At 41.0% G+C, this 18,261-nt stretch overlaps 1 protein-coding gene across 2 annotated transcripts in view; it reads left to right on the forward strand.

The window, feature by feature from the left end:
• Window positions 1-10,207, forward strand: part of ELL2 (elongation factor for RNA polymerase II 2) — a 77,746-nt gene extending 67,539 nt beyond the window's left edge. For both annotated transcript variants that reach the window (XM_033179068.1, XM_033179069.1), the window contains 3 exons: window positions 4,044-4,215; window positions 6,177-6,221; window positions 6,319-10,207. In XM_033179068.1, coding sequence (XP_033034959.1) covers window positions 4,044-4,215; window positions 6,177-6,221; window positions 6,319-6,435 — 334 coding nt within the window. In that variant the 3' untranslated portion in view covers window positions 6,436-10,207. The remainder of the gene's footprint in view (window positions 1-4,043; window positions 4,216-6,176; window positions 6,222-6,318) is intronic.
• Window positions 10,208-18,261: the final 8,054 nt, after the last annotated feature.

The following is an 18,261-nucleotide window of genomic DNA, read 5'->3' on the forward strand; positions in this document are numbered from 1 at the left end:
CTTCAAAGCTGACAGTCTATCAATGCCCAGTCATTCACTTGGGTCCCCCAAAGGGATGGTTTATTGCTGACAAAGTGCTTGAACCTCTGCAAATAATAATACAAAGTGTTAAGATAGACTGATTTTTATTTAAGTAAAGTTCTGCCCTCAATTTAATTTTTAGAGGAGAGAAGAGTAAAATCTGATCATTTCAATTTAGTAATGGTTATAATGTTTTCTTGTTGTGACAAGTTGCTAAATGCTGAGGTGGGGACATTTTTGTAACTGGTTATCACAGAAATTATAACTTGGACACATAATTCTAGCTTTTTTACAGAATAAAAGGTTTCTATAAGAAGAAAATAATTAAGTTGCAAGAGCCTGGAAAAATGGAGAGGGAAAGAGCAAACAAATCGGACTTTGGATAGCTTTGAAAATGAACAAATGTGCAAAATAGCTAGAATGAGAAGGAAAAATGGAATCTGGGCTGTCTGAACACTTTTATTCTATTAGTAGCATCTCATGGTGAACAATGTTAAACTATGTTGTTTAGCCCTTTTCATTTCCAGAGTAAAGATCATTTTAGATTTAAAATGTGTTACTTCTGCTTAACAGTAGTGTGAAAGCTATACTTATTGGGGAATGATACAGTATGAAACCACAATGCTGGTTATCATCTCTTAACTAACAGGAACTTGAGAAACCTTGCTGAGTACCCTCTCATCTGAGGTAGTGTATGTAATGGTTTTAGAGTTCTGTAGGAGGGCCTTGAAAGGCAGCTATGACCTACCACTTAGTTGGCCCAGGAAGGGTCCGTTGTCTGCAGCCAGGCTTCCAGGACAGCCCTCTGGCTCTGCTGCCGAGGGGGTTCACCTCTTTAACTGCAAACCACTTCTCCTTAGAAGTCTTTAAATGTCAACTCCCTTGAGTAACAACTGCCAATGCAGTGCTCTTGCTCTTTTTTGATGGATTTTGAATTCTTTTTTATAATAGTGACATATACTTATTGTGTATGACAAAATCATGTGGGGAAACTAAAAAATAATGCTAAACTTTTCCCCATGGATTCAAGGCTGTTGTGTTTTGCCAAGTTCATTAGTTAATCCCTCCTTTTTTTGTTTTTGAGACAGAATTTCGCTCTTGTTGCCCAGGCTGGAGTGCAATGGTGCGACCTCAGCTCACTGCAACCTCCACCTCCAGGGTTCAAGTGGAGCCTCCCAAGTTGCTGGGATTACAGGCGCCCACTACCATCCCCGGGTAATTTTTTGTATTTTTAGTAGAGATGAGGTTTCACCATGTTGGCCAGGCTAGTCTTGAACTCCTAACCTCAGGTGATCACCCACCCACTCAAGCCTCACAAAGTGCTGGGATTACAGGTGTGAGCCTGGCCTTAATTCCATATTTAAAAGGTTTTTTTTCAGGTTACTTATCTAAGGATGGTTCCTGGATCTGCCTCAGTGCATTTCTGTATGTTTGTCATGTTTCTAGTACTATGTGATTGTTTGCTTAATTTATTTAAATAAACACAATTTATATTAAAAACGAGTCTTATATAGATATAGCAAATTTTCTAAAAATAGTTAAAAAGCATGGATTTTCAGAAAAATTACCAAAACTACAGAACTTAAGTTGCCTCATAAGAAAACTAAAGGGATATACTATAAAACCTAAATGATCAAGGCCGGGCGCGATGGCTCACGCCTGTAATCCCAGCACTTTAGGAGGTCGAGGCAGGCGGTCATGAGGTCAGGAGATCAAGACCATCCTGGCTAACGTGGTGAAACCCCATCTCGACTGAAAATACAAAAAATTAGCCGGGCATGGTGGTGGGCACCTGTGGTCCCAGCTACTCGGGAGGCTGAGGCAGGAGAATGGCATGAACCCCCGAGGCGGAGCTTGCAGTGAGCCGAGATGCAGTGAGCCGAGATGGCACCACTGCACTCCAGCCTGGGCGACAGAGCGAGACTCCATCTCAAAAAAATAAATAAAAATAAATAAACAAATAAAACCTAAATGATCAACCTTTGGATAATTCATACTTAACCAAAATCTTTCTAATTTTTATGTAATAAGACTACTTTTATTTGTAGTTAAGCTGTCAAAACTTACTAAAATTTTTTCCATCACCACATAAAGAGCCAACTGTAGAACTACAACAATTTTTCGTAAAAGTAGGGAAACTTTTTTCTTAAAAATGCCAGTGTAACCAAATAATTTCTTCTATATTAGCAACACAGTTGTTGACCACACAATTGTGGTCACTGAATAATTTCCCTAAGGAAGTTATTAAATAAAATACTGAAGGTGTGATTTTGAGAAAGCACGATAAATATATAACAAATTAAGTCTGCGTTTCAAGATCAGTTTAGCTGTGTTGCTAATATATGCTTATCCCCAGGGATCTCTTTTTACCCCGGGGCTCCCTCTGGTGTACAGTCAATACAGCCCGTGCCCAGGAAGGACTGCTTCACTGCTTGGCTGGCAGTGTACCTTTTATAGCTAAGACACCAGAAGGGCAGCTTTACATCAGCAGACTATCACTGTTTCAATTACACTTAGAAAATTAAACCTCTACACTGTCTAACTCAGCATGAATAAAAATATTAATGAGGACACTAAGTTTGCTCACTGCATCACTTTTCTCACATTTCCTGCTAAGCATCTGTGATATTAGCAATTTAAATGAACTGATGGGCTTATATAAGACCATTTGGAGAGGACTGAACTCCAAGATTTTATGGCAGTGAAGAATATATGTGTACCCCCAAGGGGCATCCTGAAGCTCCTGCCACCTGCCTGAAATTGCTTTGAAATCTCAATTTTTATTTCAAAAACTCAAGGGAATTTTGCATTAATGACAGGAACACAGAGTGCAGAGAACCAGGCCAGATCCTTATGTGATCCCAGATCTACAAATAAGTAATACTATAATAGGCCAGGCACAGTGGCTCATACCTGTAATCCTGGCACTTTAGGAGGCTGAGGTGGGTGGATAACTTGGGGCGAGGGGTTCAAGACCAGACTGGGCAACATGACAAAACCCTGTCTCTACTAAAAATACAAAAATTAGCGGGTGTGGTGGCATGCACCTGTAATCCCAGCTACTCAGGAGGCTGAGGCACGAGAATCGGTTGAGCCCAGGAGGTAGAGGTTGCAGTGAGCTGAGATGGCGCCACTGCCCTCCAGCCTGGGCGACAGAGCAAGACTCCATCTCAAAAAAAAAAAAAAAAGTAATACTGTAATGCTAAATGCTAATAAAATGCTGTTTTAATTTATTATTGAATAAACCGATGCTCTAGGAAAATGGTCTTCTCTTACCAGTTAAGAGTAATTCACATCCCAAAGTAAAACACAGATTTATGGCATTTTATTAAGAAAGTAAGTTAGACTAATAGTACAACACTGGCTTCTGTTCAACATAGTATGACATTTAAATGTTTGAAAAGAACTAGAGAAATATGCCTTTTTTTGGTCTAACCCTCATTTTACAGAATGGTTGGTAATTTCCCTTTTGTACTTTATATATTTGCTTGGTCAGAAATATGAGGAAAGGGACAGAGGAAGCAAGCATGAGGCACCTTGTTGAAGATGTCTGCTGGCAGCATGTCTGAAAGGCCAAGCAACAGACTGCCTCTCATAAAGCAGTAGGTCCAGAGAGAGCTTTGACTTTCAGCACTCATTGACTGCATGACATTCTCCTGGTTTCACATTACCCATCCTTCTGTCTCTCTGTGACTTGTAACAGATGGGTTAGCATCTACCATTAGTGTGGTAGTGAATTATCTTGGATAGAGAAAGATTCAGGAGACTAGATCTGTGTAAATACTGTTTTCTTTTTACTTAGTTGCATTTTAGTTCCATTGCCACCATGTCTTTACCACATTTACTCTCCTTCATTGAAGCTCTCAAACTCTGTGTGATAATTTTACCTGAAGATGTTTGGAGGAGTGACCTGGCAGCCAACCAGTGGCAGAATGGCATTAAACATTAGTGACACATGCATGGATCTAATCTCTAAATATTTGGTTTAAATCTACTCTCCATTTATCTTTTTTTCTTATTAGAAAATATATCGCTATTGTCTCCTATGAGCAACGCCAGAATTATAAGGATGACTTCAATGCAGAGTATGATGAGTACAGAGCTTTGCATGCCAGGATGGAGACTGTAGCTAGAAGATTTATCAAACTAGATGCACAAAGAAAGCGCCTTTCTCCAGGCTCAAAAGAGTATCAGGTAAATGGATTTGTAACTAGTTGGGCTGACTTTCATATTTTACCTTCTTTCTTTCTCTGCCCTGCTCAACCTTAGCCATCACAGTAGCCTTTAGAGTAAGTACTCTTGCAGACCAGCCTCATTGCTGCTTTAGGAAACTAAATATTTGAAATAGTTCTTGAAAATAAATTAACATAGTAAACCTGTATTTCTACCAGTGGAAAAAAACCTTGTGCCACTATAACATATCACATATTGAGAAAAATACCAAACACAACTAAATAGGAAAAAAAGTTGTATCTTGAGATTCACCTAAATATTTGATTAATTACACTGCCAACTTAGACTACAGTTCATAGGTCTGGTGCTATCCCAAAACAGTGCTATTTCAAGTATTTTTCTTTAAACTTCAATCTGAGATAGAATAGGGAAGATATAGGAAATAAAGAGGGCTTAATACACAGATATTTGGGGTTTAAGTAAAGAAGTTTGGTGCTTCTAGCTACAAAGACTGATCTTTGTTAACCAGTCTTACTGTTTTCACTTTCCTACGTGAAGTAGTAATATTACTACCACTGACAAAGAGCAGGAGATGCCTGAACTGTTTCCTGATTGTTTTTTGTAGTTCTTAGCAAAGGGATTGATAGAAATGAGTATTTCCCTCCCATGTGGGCTAGATAACTTTGTCACACTTCACGGACACAGATGGTATAGTGGTGCCTCTGTCCCAGCCCACTACCACTGTTCAGGCTGGAACCTACGGGAGACAATGGATGAGTTTTCCCACAACAATGAACAGCCTGAGAGCATTTGTGTCCTAGAGATTCATTATATCTTCTACTAGAGGGCCTTAATCTTTTTCAATAAGCTGGTGAGAGTTATAGAAGACTGTGCCAGAAGAATCGGAGTTCAGAGGTGCAAGAGGTTGGTGATATGGTGGTTTGGGGTTTATTTTTTTTCTATATAGTCATTTATCAATGTATATAATTATACTGAAACTAGAACGTAATTCCAAGGATTACTTGGTTAGGAGCGGTTAATGTTTGTGTGACCTTGGGCAAGTTACTTAATGCCTTTTTGCCTTGAATTCCCCATCCATAAAATGGGATAATCATTGAGTTGTGAGGAATAAACATAAGTAAGCATGAGTAAAGTGCCTGAATCCATGCCTGGTACTTGGTGCATACATTAGGCTATTATCCCCCCAGGCACCTGACCCCCCCCACACCAGCCCCCACAGAAAATCACTGTTACTGATTTCCAGTGTATTCTTTCGGAAGTGTTTAGGTGTGTGGTATGTGCATGTGTGTACATATGGTATAAAATGTATGTACATTTATACACAAGTAATTTCAACATATATACCATATTTAACTGAATCTAAGGTTTCTTCATTTGTAACATGTACCATTGTTTTATGTCCCAATAATTTAAATTATGATACGTTATTATTTGTACTGGTTTCATTAAAATGGGGAGAAATGAGCATCTTGCAAGTAATGAAATTCTTAGAATACTATTCTGTTTTTCTTTTTGAAATAAATGGTATCAAGCTGTCCATATTGTTTAGCACTTTCCTTTTTTCTCTAAACAATATAATGCATATTAGAGAATTTTTTTATATGGGTACATAAAGCACTTTCCCATGTTTTAATGGCCTCTTAGTATCCTTTGTATAGATTGATGGACATTTCAGTTTTGTTTACTGTCTTTTGCTTTACAAACAGCGCTATAGTGAATAATCTTGTATATGCGTCATTCACTGAGGGGCAAGTATGTCCGTAGGATAAGTAGAATTGCTGAGTCAATTTTGCATTGACTATTTTGATAGCTGTTGCCACGTTGCCTTCCATAAAGATTGTTTCAAGTTATATTCCCACAGTCAACATTTCCTATACTCTCGCTAAATGCATGTTAGCTGTTTGTATTGCCACACACAAAAGAAGTTGTTCTCTTCTGATTTCTAATATTTAATTTTATAGAATGTTCATGAAGAAGTCTTACAAGAATATCAGAAGATAAAGCAGGTAGGTGTCATCACTGTTGATTTTATGACCTGTGGTTGAAAAAGTAAATTCTGCAACCTCATCACTTTTTTGTTTTTGTTTTTTTTATCATCTGCAGTCTAGTCCCAATTACCATGAAGAAAAATACAGATGTGAATATCTTCATAACAAGCTGGCTCACATCAAAAGGCTAATAGGTGAATTTGACCAACAGCAAGCAGAGTCATGGCCCTAGAACTCTGCTTGGATCAGAAGATGTGAATAAACTTAAGCTTATTTATTTAAAATTCCAAATGAGTTGCTCTAGATTCTAAAAAGGTGAAACTTTGGCTGTTGAAAGTTTCAGTATTAGTAAACTTGAGTTACTTTTTCTTTTCCATTTTACTTTGCTTCCCTGCATTTCGAAGCTGCTCTTTCTGGTCCTCCCCACCACCCCACCCCCAAGACTTGTGTTTGTTAATAGAAATAATTTTTTAGGTATTGGGGATCCATTGTCTATATTTCAAATCAGTTTTTTTTTCCTCAAAAACTTGTGTTTGTTATTAGAAATGATTTTTTAGATATTGGGGATCCAGTGTCCACACTTAAAAGTTGTATGTGTTTTAAAAACAACAACAACAGTAATGTGCAAGGTGAAATGCTTTTGGATAAACGTAAGCCTATTTTCTGACCTTTCTTAATGCAAACTCTTTGCCTTAAATGGTAGAATATTTAGAAATTTGCACAAAATTAAAAAAAAATAAACATTGTCTTGGAGGGTTAAAAAATAGAAAGGTGTATGTGTATAGATTCACATACACATATGTATATACAGGCTGACTTGATCTAGAACATTAAATCCGCCCTGCAAGTTAACCCCCCATTGCAATGGTTGCCTTAAGGTGTTTGCTAGTTGTGTACATAGTGTGGTTAATCATTAGCTACACTGCTTCCCACTTGATTAGAGCAATGGGAAGCATATTGTGGCCTACCAGCATCTGGAAGTGTGTGCTCGATCTGTATGTGTGCAGAGGTGGTGTGGATGTGAGCGTGCATGAAGGAAAAAAAGCTGCTACTCCTAGTAGGCCAAACGCTCAGGTTAAACAACTGACGAGTGTTACTGTAGGGTGTTTTTTTGTTTTTGTTTTTGTTTTCTATCAAATTGCTAATTTTGTTGTGGAAGACAAAAGCATTTCCATTTCAACGAGTTTGTCAGCTTTATTAATGTTGGGCAAAAATTGATATGTCATGAAAATGAAACAGATCTATAGTTTGGGGACAAAATTATAAAATTAAATGTGTAGGTAACCTATTTATATACTGCTATAAAGTATTTTTTGAAGAGAGATATGCAAAGAAGCTATTACCTACATAAGATGTATATTTAAAGATTTTTTTTTCATCCTGGTGCCAGGAATATAAAAAAGAGTGGATATATTTAACCATAACATACTGTGATTCATCAAACAGCACAAACTTTCATTTCATGGAGTTTATCTGTTGACGTTGATTTAAACTGTCACTTGTTTTATCACGTGGGAACATAAGTTATGTGGTCAAAAATATAAGGATTTTGAACTAATGTTGATTCAAGTTGTATTGTCTTATTGTATTGTCTTTTCAAAGTGCTGCCAGTTGAAAAGGGAAGCATTATGTTTACAAATCTGTTTTGAAATGTTTGCCAAAATTTTGGTAGTGTCTTTAATAAAGATGTTTGTCTCCAGCATCCAGAAAAATAAATAAGTAAGTTTGTTGTGTATCACTGTAAACCAGAAAAATGTTGGTTATCTAGAAAACTTGAGAGAGCATGTAGATTAACTTTTCTCTTTGGGGTTCTTCTAAAACATTAACTGGAAAGATTAGATAATATACTAAAATATACGGAAGTATACAGACTATACAAAGACTGAAACAAGACCCTTTTGCACTACCACTCTATAACATTATCGCAGAAATTTTGTTTCTATGTAGCATGGACCTCCTAAGGAATTCTGTTTCTTTTAGCATTGAGATCCCTGGTGCTCTTTTTTTACCTCGGAATTGGTACAATCATTATTAAACGTTAATTTATTTCAAACTTTTTAATTGAAGAAAGGAAAGGGAAGCTTAATTGGGGATAAATTCGGGCATCATATTATTATGATAGAGTCTCATGAGGGATTTGTCTATAGGTAATGAACTCATTGGTGTTATTTCTTGGACATCTTGGCCTTTTAATCGAAGACTGTGTGCTGCTATTTGCTATGAGCAAGGTTTCTCAAAAGCAAAAGGTGCTTGGACCATTTGGATCACCTGAGTTAGAATCTCTAGGTATAGGGCCTAAGTATCTGCATTTTCACTGGTTTCCTGTAGGTGACTTTTTGCAAGCTGAAGTATGAGAACCATTGACTTGGATGTAGCTCTAAACTTTTAGGTCTGTAAATCTTGAAATGTTGAACTGAAGGTCAACTGTTGGCTTTTTTTTTTTTTTTTAATGTCCATCATGTCAGCAGCTGCAAATCACTTTTCCCCTTTGCATGATCTGAGGCACCTCCTCAGTTGTTTCACTGCCAACTCTTATTTCAGAACCTGTTTACAAACAAGCCTTCCAGTTGGTGAATGGTTAGCCATTGGAGCTCCTACCCTGTACATCAGCACATCTGGTTTACAAGTTGGGTAACAATGAAAACTGGAGATGCTAAATGGAAATCCAGCATTGCATACCCTTAGACCTGATCACATACCAGTAAAAGCCTTAATTTAGATGTTAGTTGTATGTGTTGGACAGATCCTTGCAAAAAGTGTGTCTATTAGTTGTAAATTTGAAAGTTATAAATCTCTGAATCTGCCATTATCCAAGTTTCATCCCTTTTGAAGATGAGGCATGCCTTTTAAAATATTTATACTCATTTTTCATCTCCTACTGCAAGACCTTTAGATTCTTAAAAATGATTACTACAGGAATAGTGGCCACTTAATGTCTAAGTTACTCTGGTGGAAGAATTTTTTTTTTTTCTTTTCTTTTTGGGAAGGATGGTATAAAAAATAACAAGATTAGAGAATGAGTTGTATAGTTTTTTCCTATCACATTTCATCTAAAATGATTTGAAGGACTTTTGAAGATTTTTACCAACATCCTTAAATCAACTCCAGATTGAATGAACAACTGATTTAAAACAAACTAAGAGAACATTAACTAGATGTGGGCTTTTTAAAATATACAGGTATTGCATTTCCTACCTTGTTATTTATTCCACTTTGAATACTTTAGAGGGGTTAACTTTCAACTCTTTAAGTAGTAACGGATGTTTTATACTTGTTCTCACAAAATTGTTATGGTCAGTTTATATCATTGCTCCATGCATTGATTATAAAAATTCAGTATTAATTTTTTCTCTGATTGATCTTATAAGCTTTAGAGTTTTCTTTTCTCTTATAAAGTGTTTCACCTTATTATGTAAAACAAATGCCTGCTTGCGTATTGGAAGATGTTGAAATTAGTTTTAGACAAAAATGGTCCATCAGTTCAGACACTCTGCTTGGATGCCTCACCCTTTTCATTAGTGCATTCTTTGCTTCTGAAACTTGGCAGAAACTCGTTAGCCAGTCCACTGCCTTTCTGAAAATGTGTGGAGTCACGTATGCTTGGTATATGCCTTTACTACTTTTAAAGTTCTACAGTTTATTACTTGCCCAAGTATTACTAAATCCTTTTCTTACATGTACTGGATGGAGAAAAAATTATAGCCAGCACTTTGAGAGGAAAGTTTTCGGAAACGATATTAACTGGCACTACTAACTGAAGGCCACAGAAGATGCTATCAATGTTATTTGTAACCTGAAGATTGGACAAGGCTGTGAGGCTCATTTCAAACTATTTTGAGGTGTTAAATTATATATATGCTGTTTCTCAGCTGTTCCACTCAAACCGTGTTAGGACTCTCAAAGGTAAAATGTCACGGGGGCTTTTCAGTTGTTATTGAGCTCAGCAGCTGTGGTGGCCCCTGTTCTACACCAATTTCAGTTCAATAAAAATGTTAACTTTGCAATTCTGGTATTTGTTTTCCTTTGTCTCATTTCAAGCCTCTTTGTCTTAAAAACAAACAAACAAAAAAAGCCCATGACAGGCCAGGCGCGGTGGCTCAAGCCTGTAATCCCAGCACTTTGGGAGGCCGAGGCGGGCGGATCACGAGGTCAGGAGATCGAGACCATCCTGGCTAACACGGTGAAACCCCGTCTCTACTAAAACAATACAAAAAATTAGCCGGGCGTGGTGGCGGGCGCCTGTAGTCCCAGCTACTCCAGAGGCTGAGCCAGGAGAATGGCATGAACCTGGGAGGCGGAGCTTGCAGTGAGCCGAGATCGTGCCACTGCACTCCAGCCTGGGTGACAGACCAAGACTCCTTCTCAAAAAAAAAAAAAAAAAAAAGCCCATGACAAAGTATTCACAGAGATATTACTTGTTAGGGCTCTAGGAAGTGGGAGCAGGGAATTTGCTCCAGGGAGCTGCCTTTTTGTAAGTGAAGGACACGCCCTCCAGGGGCAACTTCTACTAGGGGAACAATAATCATATTTACCATTTATTGAGGGTTTCCTTTTTGTTACACGTTTTTGCTGCATTATCCCATTTCTCCTCACCACCTGTTATCTCCATTTTACAGGTGGGTAAACTAAGTCATAAAGAAATTAAGAAACTTGCCTATCACACAGCTAGTAAATGGCAGAGCCTGGGAAGTCTGACCACAGCATCTGTATTCCTAAGCACTTCTCCATCATGAGCCTCATATGTTTATATAGGATAAGACTAATCTTTTCAAAGTGACAATTCCAGTGATACCACATAGGCTAGATAAGTCCTTTTGGTTCCAAAGGCTAGAATGTGGGGGTCGGAGTGATTTCTAGTGTATTATTTTGGGGGAGTTGATTTATTGGAAATCACAGAATACATTTGAAGGGAGACTGGCACACTTTTTGAGAAAAGGTTATTTCCGCTGTGTTCGCTTTACTTTCGAAAGTGTACAATGTTAACAGTGGGGTATTTGAAAGTGGGCAGTGGAGGTAGGAGGGAAGGGTACAGTGTTGTAATCATATCATTTTCTCTTCATACCAAAAGGCTATCTCAGGAACAGACTCCAGCTAGGAGTATTCAGTCTGGGAAGACATAAGGGCATTCTCCCAGCTGAATCCTTAACCTCTAGTTTCTAAAAATCTTCTGAAGGAATAATGTAGGAGGAAGGGAAGAAAGCCTCAATCAAACATTGGCATTGAAAACCCAGAGTGAGTAATGTGGGCGGTGCCTCTGGTCATATTTACGAGAAGCCTCAAGGATGAGTGAGTTTCACAACATCGGGACTGTCAGGAGCCCTCCCTAGTGCATTCTCCCACTGGACCTTTAACAGGCTCCTGCCCTCAGCTGTAAAATGAAAATATGCTTTTCTTACTGAGGGATGGAGGGGTTTCACTATTGTTTATAAAAGCACTTGGGAATTCTGTGAAAAAAAAATTGTTATTTAAACTACAGATTATCTGCTGAATGCAAGGAGGAGTGTTGAAGCATTACTTTCCATGTGAGAATGAATTCATTTTGACTGGGAAGGGGACAAAGGCAGAAGCTACAGGTTTCAAGGTGAGATGTTGGGTTTGTTTTATTGAATGCTGGGTGTACGCATACCTGCTCTACTGGTTTTACCTTTCTGAGACTGGGACAGGAAGCTGACAGTGGTAGTGGAAGTAGGAGGCTCTGATACGATTGCTTAATTCTCAAGTTAGGGATCAGATGATTCTGCCAGGTGCAATGGTGGAGATGTGTCATTTCAATTCCTGCCTGCCTCATTCAACTGACCAACCTGGCTGGCTTTTCTTACTGTAATTAAATGGTTGGTACAATGTGAGCATTTGTAGATGGACAATAAGAACTTCACATCTGTCTAGGACTATAAATGTAGAAGTGTGCTTCCTGCAGATGAGCCCACATAATTGGCCAGCATGTTTGAGTTCTACAGCTGGGGCTTCTAGAAGCATGCTGACTGCCCTTCCATACTTTCTGAGTTCCAAATAGGCTTACAGAATCCCACTATGGAGTACATGGATAGCATGATCTACCTTACCAGTCTTGCTGCCTGTTCCTCCCACTCTCCACACACAAGTCACACACACCTTCCTTCAGGCTCTCCAATACTCCTTGCTCCTCCTATCTGAAAGTCCTCATGCGCTAAGTAGACTGTGTACCACCACCACCACCCTCCACCCCTTCTTCACTTAGCTGAGTCCTCCATATCCTTAAGGTCTCCACTTAGGCATCACTTCCTTCAGGAAGCCTTTCCTAACCCACCCCTGCCCCCACCCCCACACTACCCAGGTCCTCTGGGTATATGCTCTCTTGCATTCTATACGTCTTTGTGGCATTTGTCATAATTATAACTGAGTACTAATTGCATTAGTAAGTTCTGTGGGAGTAGAGACTGTCCTGTTCACCAGGGTGTCCCCAGCCTCTAGACTAGTGTCTGCCATATAAAATGTTCTCAGCAATAATTTATTGAAAGAATGAGTGAGGCAAACTATTTCTATCAGTCATATTTAAAATTCATGTGGCCCAAGGATTTGGATTACTGCAAGAATCTGCTGTCTCAGTCAAGTTTGTGTTCCTTGCCACTTTATCTTCCCAAAGTCATGATTAGGAATCAGTTAATGATGGCAGACTGGTGCCCATGACAAACCGACTGATAGAGTTTGGATATTTGTCCCCTCCAAATCTTATGTTGAAATGTGATTCCTAGTGTTGGAGGTGGGGCTTGGTGGGAGGTGTTTGGGTTGTGGAGACAGATTCCTCACGAATGGCTTGGTGTCCTCCCTGCCCGCCTTGGTAATAGGTAATAAGTTCGTAGGATATCTGGTTGTTAAAAAGTGCCTGGCGTCTCCTCTCTCTCACCATGTGACATACCTGCTCCCCCTTTGCCTTCCACCATAAGTAAAAGCTCCCTGAAGCCCTTCCCAGAAGTGGATGCTGGTACCATGCTTATCGTACAGCCTCCAGAAACATGAGCCAAATCAACCTCTTATCTTTATAAATTACCCAGCCTCAAGTATTCCTTTATAGCAATGCAAATGGACTAAGACACTGACTTGACTTTGCGAGTCCTTTGGCCATGTGTTTTTATTGACATTTATTTTATGCCTAGCATTTGTGTAATCTTCCAAGTGCTTCCAAGAACTAGCAGAGCCCAATGCTGTTGATGGGCTCTGCTAGTTCTCCAGTTACAGGAATCCCAACCCTTCACATTGTAGATGGTGAAATGAAGATGTCTAAGTGACAGCACATGGGAGGGCAGGATGGGACCCCAGGAGCTTACACAGTCTTCCTAAGTGGTGCCAAGAACAGCCCAGCAGCCACTTCTAAAAACTGATACGAAAACAAGGAGTGGTAAAGTGCCAGGCAAGCTGTGCCAGAGCACAAGCAGCAGGCACAGGGCTTCAGAGCAAGGAGTCAAGCCAGACAACCCGGCTTAGAGTCCTGCTGTGCCACTCACAAGCCACAGACTGTGGGCATGTTTATAAAGCCCCAGATCCTCTGTTTCCCATCATGAACAGGATAGTACCTGCCTTGGAGGTTGCTGGGCTGACACATACGTAGAGAGGTGCCTGGCACCTCGTAAGTTCACTATATGTATTTTTATTGGATACTTTAAAATTATTTATTTCCATCTTTTATTCAGAGATGGAAAGTTCTGTAGCAATATACATAGCAAAGCAACCAGTCAGAACTGAACAACCTTATTAGGTTAATTTAGATTTCTGCATAAGAGTGATTGACCTCCCCTGGTAAATGGACACAGCCCATAACATTTTAAAGGCTCTGCTATTGATTTCTCTGTGAAATACTTTTTTTTTCTGTGAATCTTTTTTTTTTTTTTTTTTTAGAGGTAGTCTCATTCTGTTGCCCAGGCTGGAGTGCAGTGGCACAATCTCAGTTCACTGCAACCTCCGCTTTCCCAGGTTCATGCAATTCTCCTGCCTCAGCCTCCCAAGTAGCTGGGATTACAGGCACACACCACCACATCCGGCTAATTTTTTGTATTTTTAGTAGAGATGGAGTTTCACTATGTTTGCCAGACTGGTCTTGAACTCCTGACCTCGTGATCCGCCCACCTCGGCCTCCCAAAGTGCTGAGATTACAGGCATAAGCCACCGTACCTGGCCCTCTGTGAATCATTTCAAGTCCCACGTTAGCTTCTCTTGGCATCTTGGCTACCAGTAACTTAGACACAGTGCTGATGCATTTGTTCTCAACTTGAGCTTAACTTTGAATATTCTCTCTATTCTCTTTTCCAGTTGTCTTTATAGAGGACAGTTTTTAAACGAGTCTTTTTGTCTGGAAGCTTAAGTGCTTCTTGCCACCTAGTTACTAGAGGGGGTTGTTCATTACAGGTAAGATGCTTTGGATAAAAGGCTGCTGTGAAAATCACTCTTACACCTGTAAGTTTTTCCTTCTTCTCCCAAGGATAGAGTTCATTTAAATCAGCCTTGTCAAAGGAGTGCCAAGAGGGTCTCTAGGGATCTCATGGCCACCTGAGCTTCAGAACTCTGCAGCTGAGAACAGCTGTAAGGGGACCCTAGGGACTGTCAGCAAAGCCACCTTTTTCTCCACCCTCCTCCTTCCCTCATCTCTCTCTGCCCCTGTTGACAAATCTTTATTTCTGTGGTAGCCAATTATCATCCGCTCCTCCCTTCCTTAACTCACCCTCCCCACCTGCTCCTCTTGACTGAGTGAACGACCCTGGCTCCCCTCTTCTGTTAACATGCACATCTTACCATTTTCCCCTTGTCTTTGGTTAAAAATGACCTGATGTATAGATGGTGACAAGGCCTGGTCAGAAATAGAGACCTAAAAGCGTGAAAAATTGGGGAAGATAGAAAATGCTTTGTGGTACTGGGGGAAAGAACAGAACATGGAGTCCTCTACCCTGGACCTGTGTTCGAGTTGTGACATTCACCTACCTTTGACCCAGGGCAATTTGCCTAAACCCCTAGATCTTCTTTCTTTCATCTCTGGTAATGTAGGATAATGCCTGAAGTTTAAAGACTGTCACATTGACCATGAGGGACAATCATAAAGCAACAGCGATTGTCATGTGTGTCCCTACAAATCCACTTTTGGGGGGCTGTTTGCCTTCGGAGATGAACTTTATGGCAGTTCCCAGAATTCCTCAGAGACAGCTACTTTTAAATAAGCTCTGTATTCACTTTTAGCAAGGGTCTCATTTCAGTAACTTACAAGTCCAGTCATGTAACAACCACAATCCTGAAATACATTTAGAATTGAATATTCTCCCCTCATCCAGCTTAGGCCTGCTTTAGGCTGGAAGCCAAGAGCTTTTTGCCATCCTCCCTACTCCTCCCACCACCCAGCATTTCCCAGGATGAAAGGGCGGGAAGGTAGGGAGGAGAGATAAGGAGCATGAGAGGGCTGATTGAATGACACCTTTGAAGTCCTTGGCCTTGGTTTCCTTTGGGCATTGTCAAAGCCCACCCTGGGTGCCTCGGACTCCTCTGGCCTCTCCTGTGGCTGGCCCTTGCAATGCCCTTCAGCATCTGCCTCCAACAGACTACCACTGTCACTTCAGGCAGGAAGCTAGTAAGCTTATTGCCCATTTTAAAATGATCACACCAACATGCCAACTCGAGGTGTCTCATCTGGTCACTCACCCACACTCCCACCCCAGTCATAGACCAATCAGCACTTTTGGCCTGGGATCCATGAGTGTAGTGACTTCCAAATGCATCCTCGACTCCGCTAGACCTTTATTTTCAGGCACAAGTCACATACCAGCCCTGTGTGTCCAAGCTTGAGGTGTCACAAATTCCTTTTTCTAAGTACTCTTTATGAAATTCTTCTCTCTAGCCTTGTGGCAAGAGGGAAGCTCACTGTCAACCCTCTGTAGAAACCCTGATTTGTAACATGGGCTGACTTTTCTACCTCCACCCCTTACACCAGTGAGGAGCCAGAAGCGAAGGGAAGAAAAACTGGTTTTTTTTTTACTACCCTCCTCTGTGAGTCCTGCAATATAGGGTTCAGAATCTGAGTTACTAGTGTGGAAGTTGTGGATGTAGATGGTGCATCTTGTGACTGCAACCAAAGCTATCAGCAAGTCCTGCGTGAAACCCTCTCACATATATTTGTGAGTTCCTCAGTCATAGAAGCCGTGCATATTTGTTCCACAAATATTTACACAGACTTTGTGCTAGGTAGTGGGAATACACCATTGAACAAGAGAAAGGCAAATGACACAACTTGATTCCAGTTGTGGTAAATGCTCCAAAATAAAAGGTTGGCCATGAGAATTAATAATAAGAGGACGTGGCACAGTGAGGGAGTGGGGTCAGGCTTCCCCCAAGAGGTGGCTAAAGCTAATATTTGTTGATGAGAGGAGAGCTCCATAAAGAGCATGGTAGACAGGCCCCAAGGTAAGACGGCCTTTAGGCTCACTAGAATGTACGTGTATCCAAATCACTTCTCATTAACAAAAGCAAGGGCCTTGCTTTTTTGTTGCTGAACTTGTTCCTTCAATGGCTTGTTTGTCTTTACTAGCCATTTCTGGGGAGTTGAAGCCCAGACATGATTCCCTCCTGAGGTCTAGGCATGTCAGGTTAGTGCCTTATCAGTGGTGTTCTGGTATTTGAGGTTCTTATCTGTGGCCTTCTCTTGTTGCTAATTAGTTCTAAGGAACGTTTCCAAAACAGAGAGATTGCATTTTAGTGGCCAGTGGACCTCAAACTGGCCCACGGGATTTCACATGGGGAAGTTTGAGCTGGGGAGGAACCACGACTGCCTTCCCCAGCGCCCTCCATCTTCCTGGAGGCCAGAGGCTGGTGCACAGTGAATGCCGAGAACAGAGACTGGCTGGCCCCTCCCTTGTGGAGGTTTCTGGGATTATAACTCCATCACTGTGGGGCTCTCAGAGGCAGTTTCTCTGAGAAGAGAAATAACATCTGTACTATTAAAATTGCCCTTGAGCTCTCTCTGTTGTCACCAGTAGGCGAACCATGTGTGTGGTGTGACTCTAACGAGGTTATTGGTGGGCAAGCAGGAAACTGAGACAAGGGGGCTGGGAAAAAGATGCCCAAGGGTCAGAGAAACTGAAAAGGAGCCCTTTCGGGAATGAAAATGAGCAAAAGTAAGGAAGTGTGGTATTTTCTTACGAGACCACTTGACAATCAAGGCTTTATGCTTTTTTTTTTTTTTTTGAGACGGAGTCTCACGCCCAGGCTGGAGGGCAGTGGCGCGATCTCGGCTCACAGCAAGCTCCGCCTCCCGGGTTCACGTCATTCTCCTGCCTCAGTCTCCCAAGTAGCTGGGACTACAGGCGCCCGCCACCTCGCCCGGCTAATTTTTTGTTTTTTTAATAGAGACGGGGTTTCACTGTGTTAGACAGGATGGTCTCTGTCAGGCCTCTGAGCCCAAGCCAAGCCATCGCATCCCCTGTGACTTGCACCTATACGCCCAGCTGGCCTGAAGTAACTGAAGAATCACAAAAGTGCAAATGCCCTGCCCCGCCTTAACCGATGACATTCCACCACAAAAGAAGTGAAAATGGCTGGTCCTTGCCTTAAGCGATGATATTATCTTGTGAAATTCCTTTTCCTGCTCAAAAAGCTCCCCCAGTGAGCACCTTGTGACCCCCACTCCTGCCCGCCAGAGAACAACCCCCCTTTGACTGTAATTTTCCTTTACCTACCCAAATCCTACAAAACGGCCCCACCCTTATCTCCCTTTGCTGACTCTTTTCGGACTCAGCCCGCCTGCACCCAGGTGAAATAAACAGCCCTGTTGCTCACACAAAGCCTGTTTGGTGGTCTCTTCACACGGACGCGCATGACAGTCTCCATCTCCTGACCTTGTGATCCGCACGTCTTGGCCTCCCAAAGTGCTGGGATTACAGGTGTGAGCCACCGCCGGCCGCATTATGCCTTTTACAAATGTTTCCAGGCATTCTCAATGGGTCCTTCTTTTAAACTATTTTTAGCATGAGGTGGGATGAACCACCAAGAAAAAACAGGCCAGGAAAGGTCCATCAGTATCAGTGCTAGACAAGAATGCAGGTCTTGG

This window comes from Trachypithecus francoisi, unplaced genomic scaffold, assembly GCF_009764315.1.
Source record: "Trachypithecus francoisi isolate TF-2019V2 unplaced genomic scaffold, Tfra_2.0 Lachesis_group2, whole genome shotgun sequence".
Classification (NCBI taxonomy): domain Eukaryota; kingdom Metazoa; phylum Chordata; class Mammalia; order Primates; family Cercopithecidae; genus Trachypithecus; species Trachypithecus francoisi.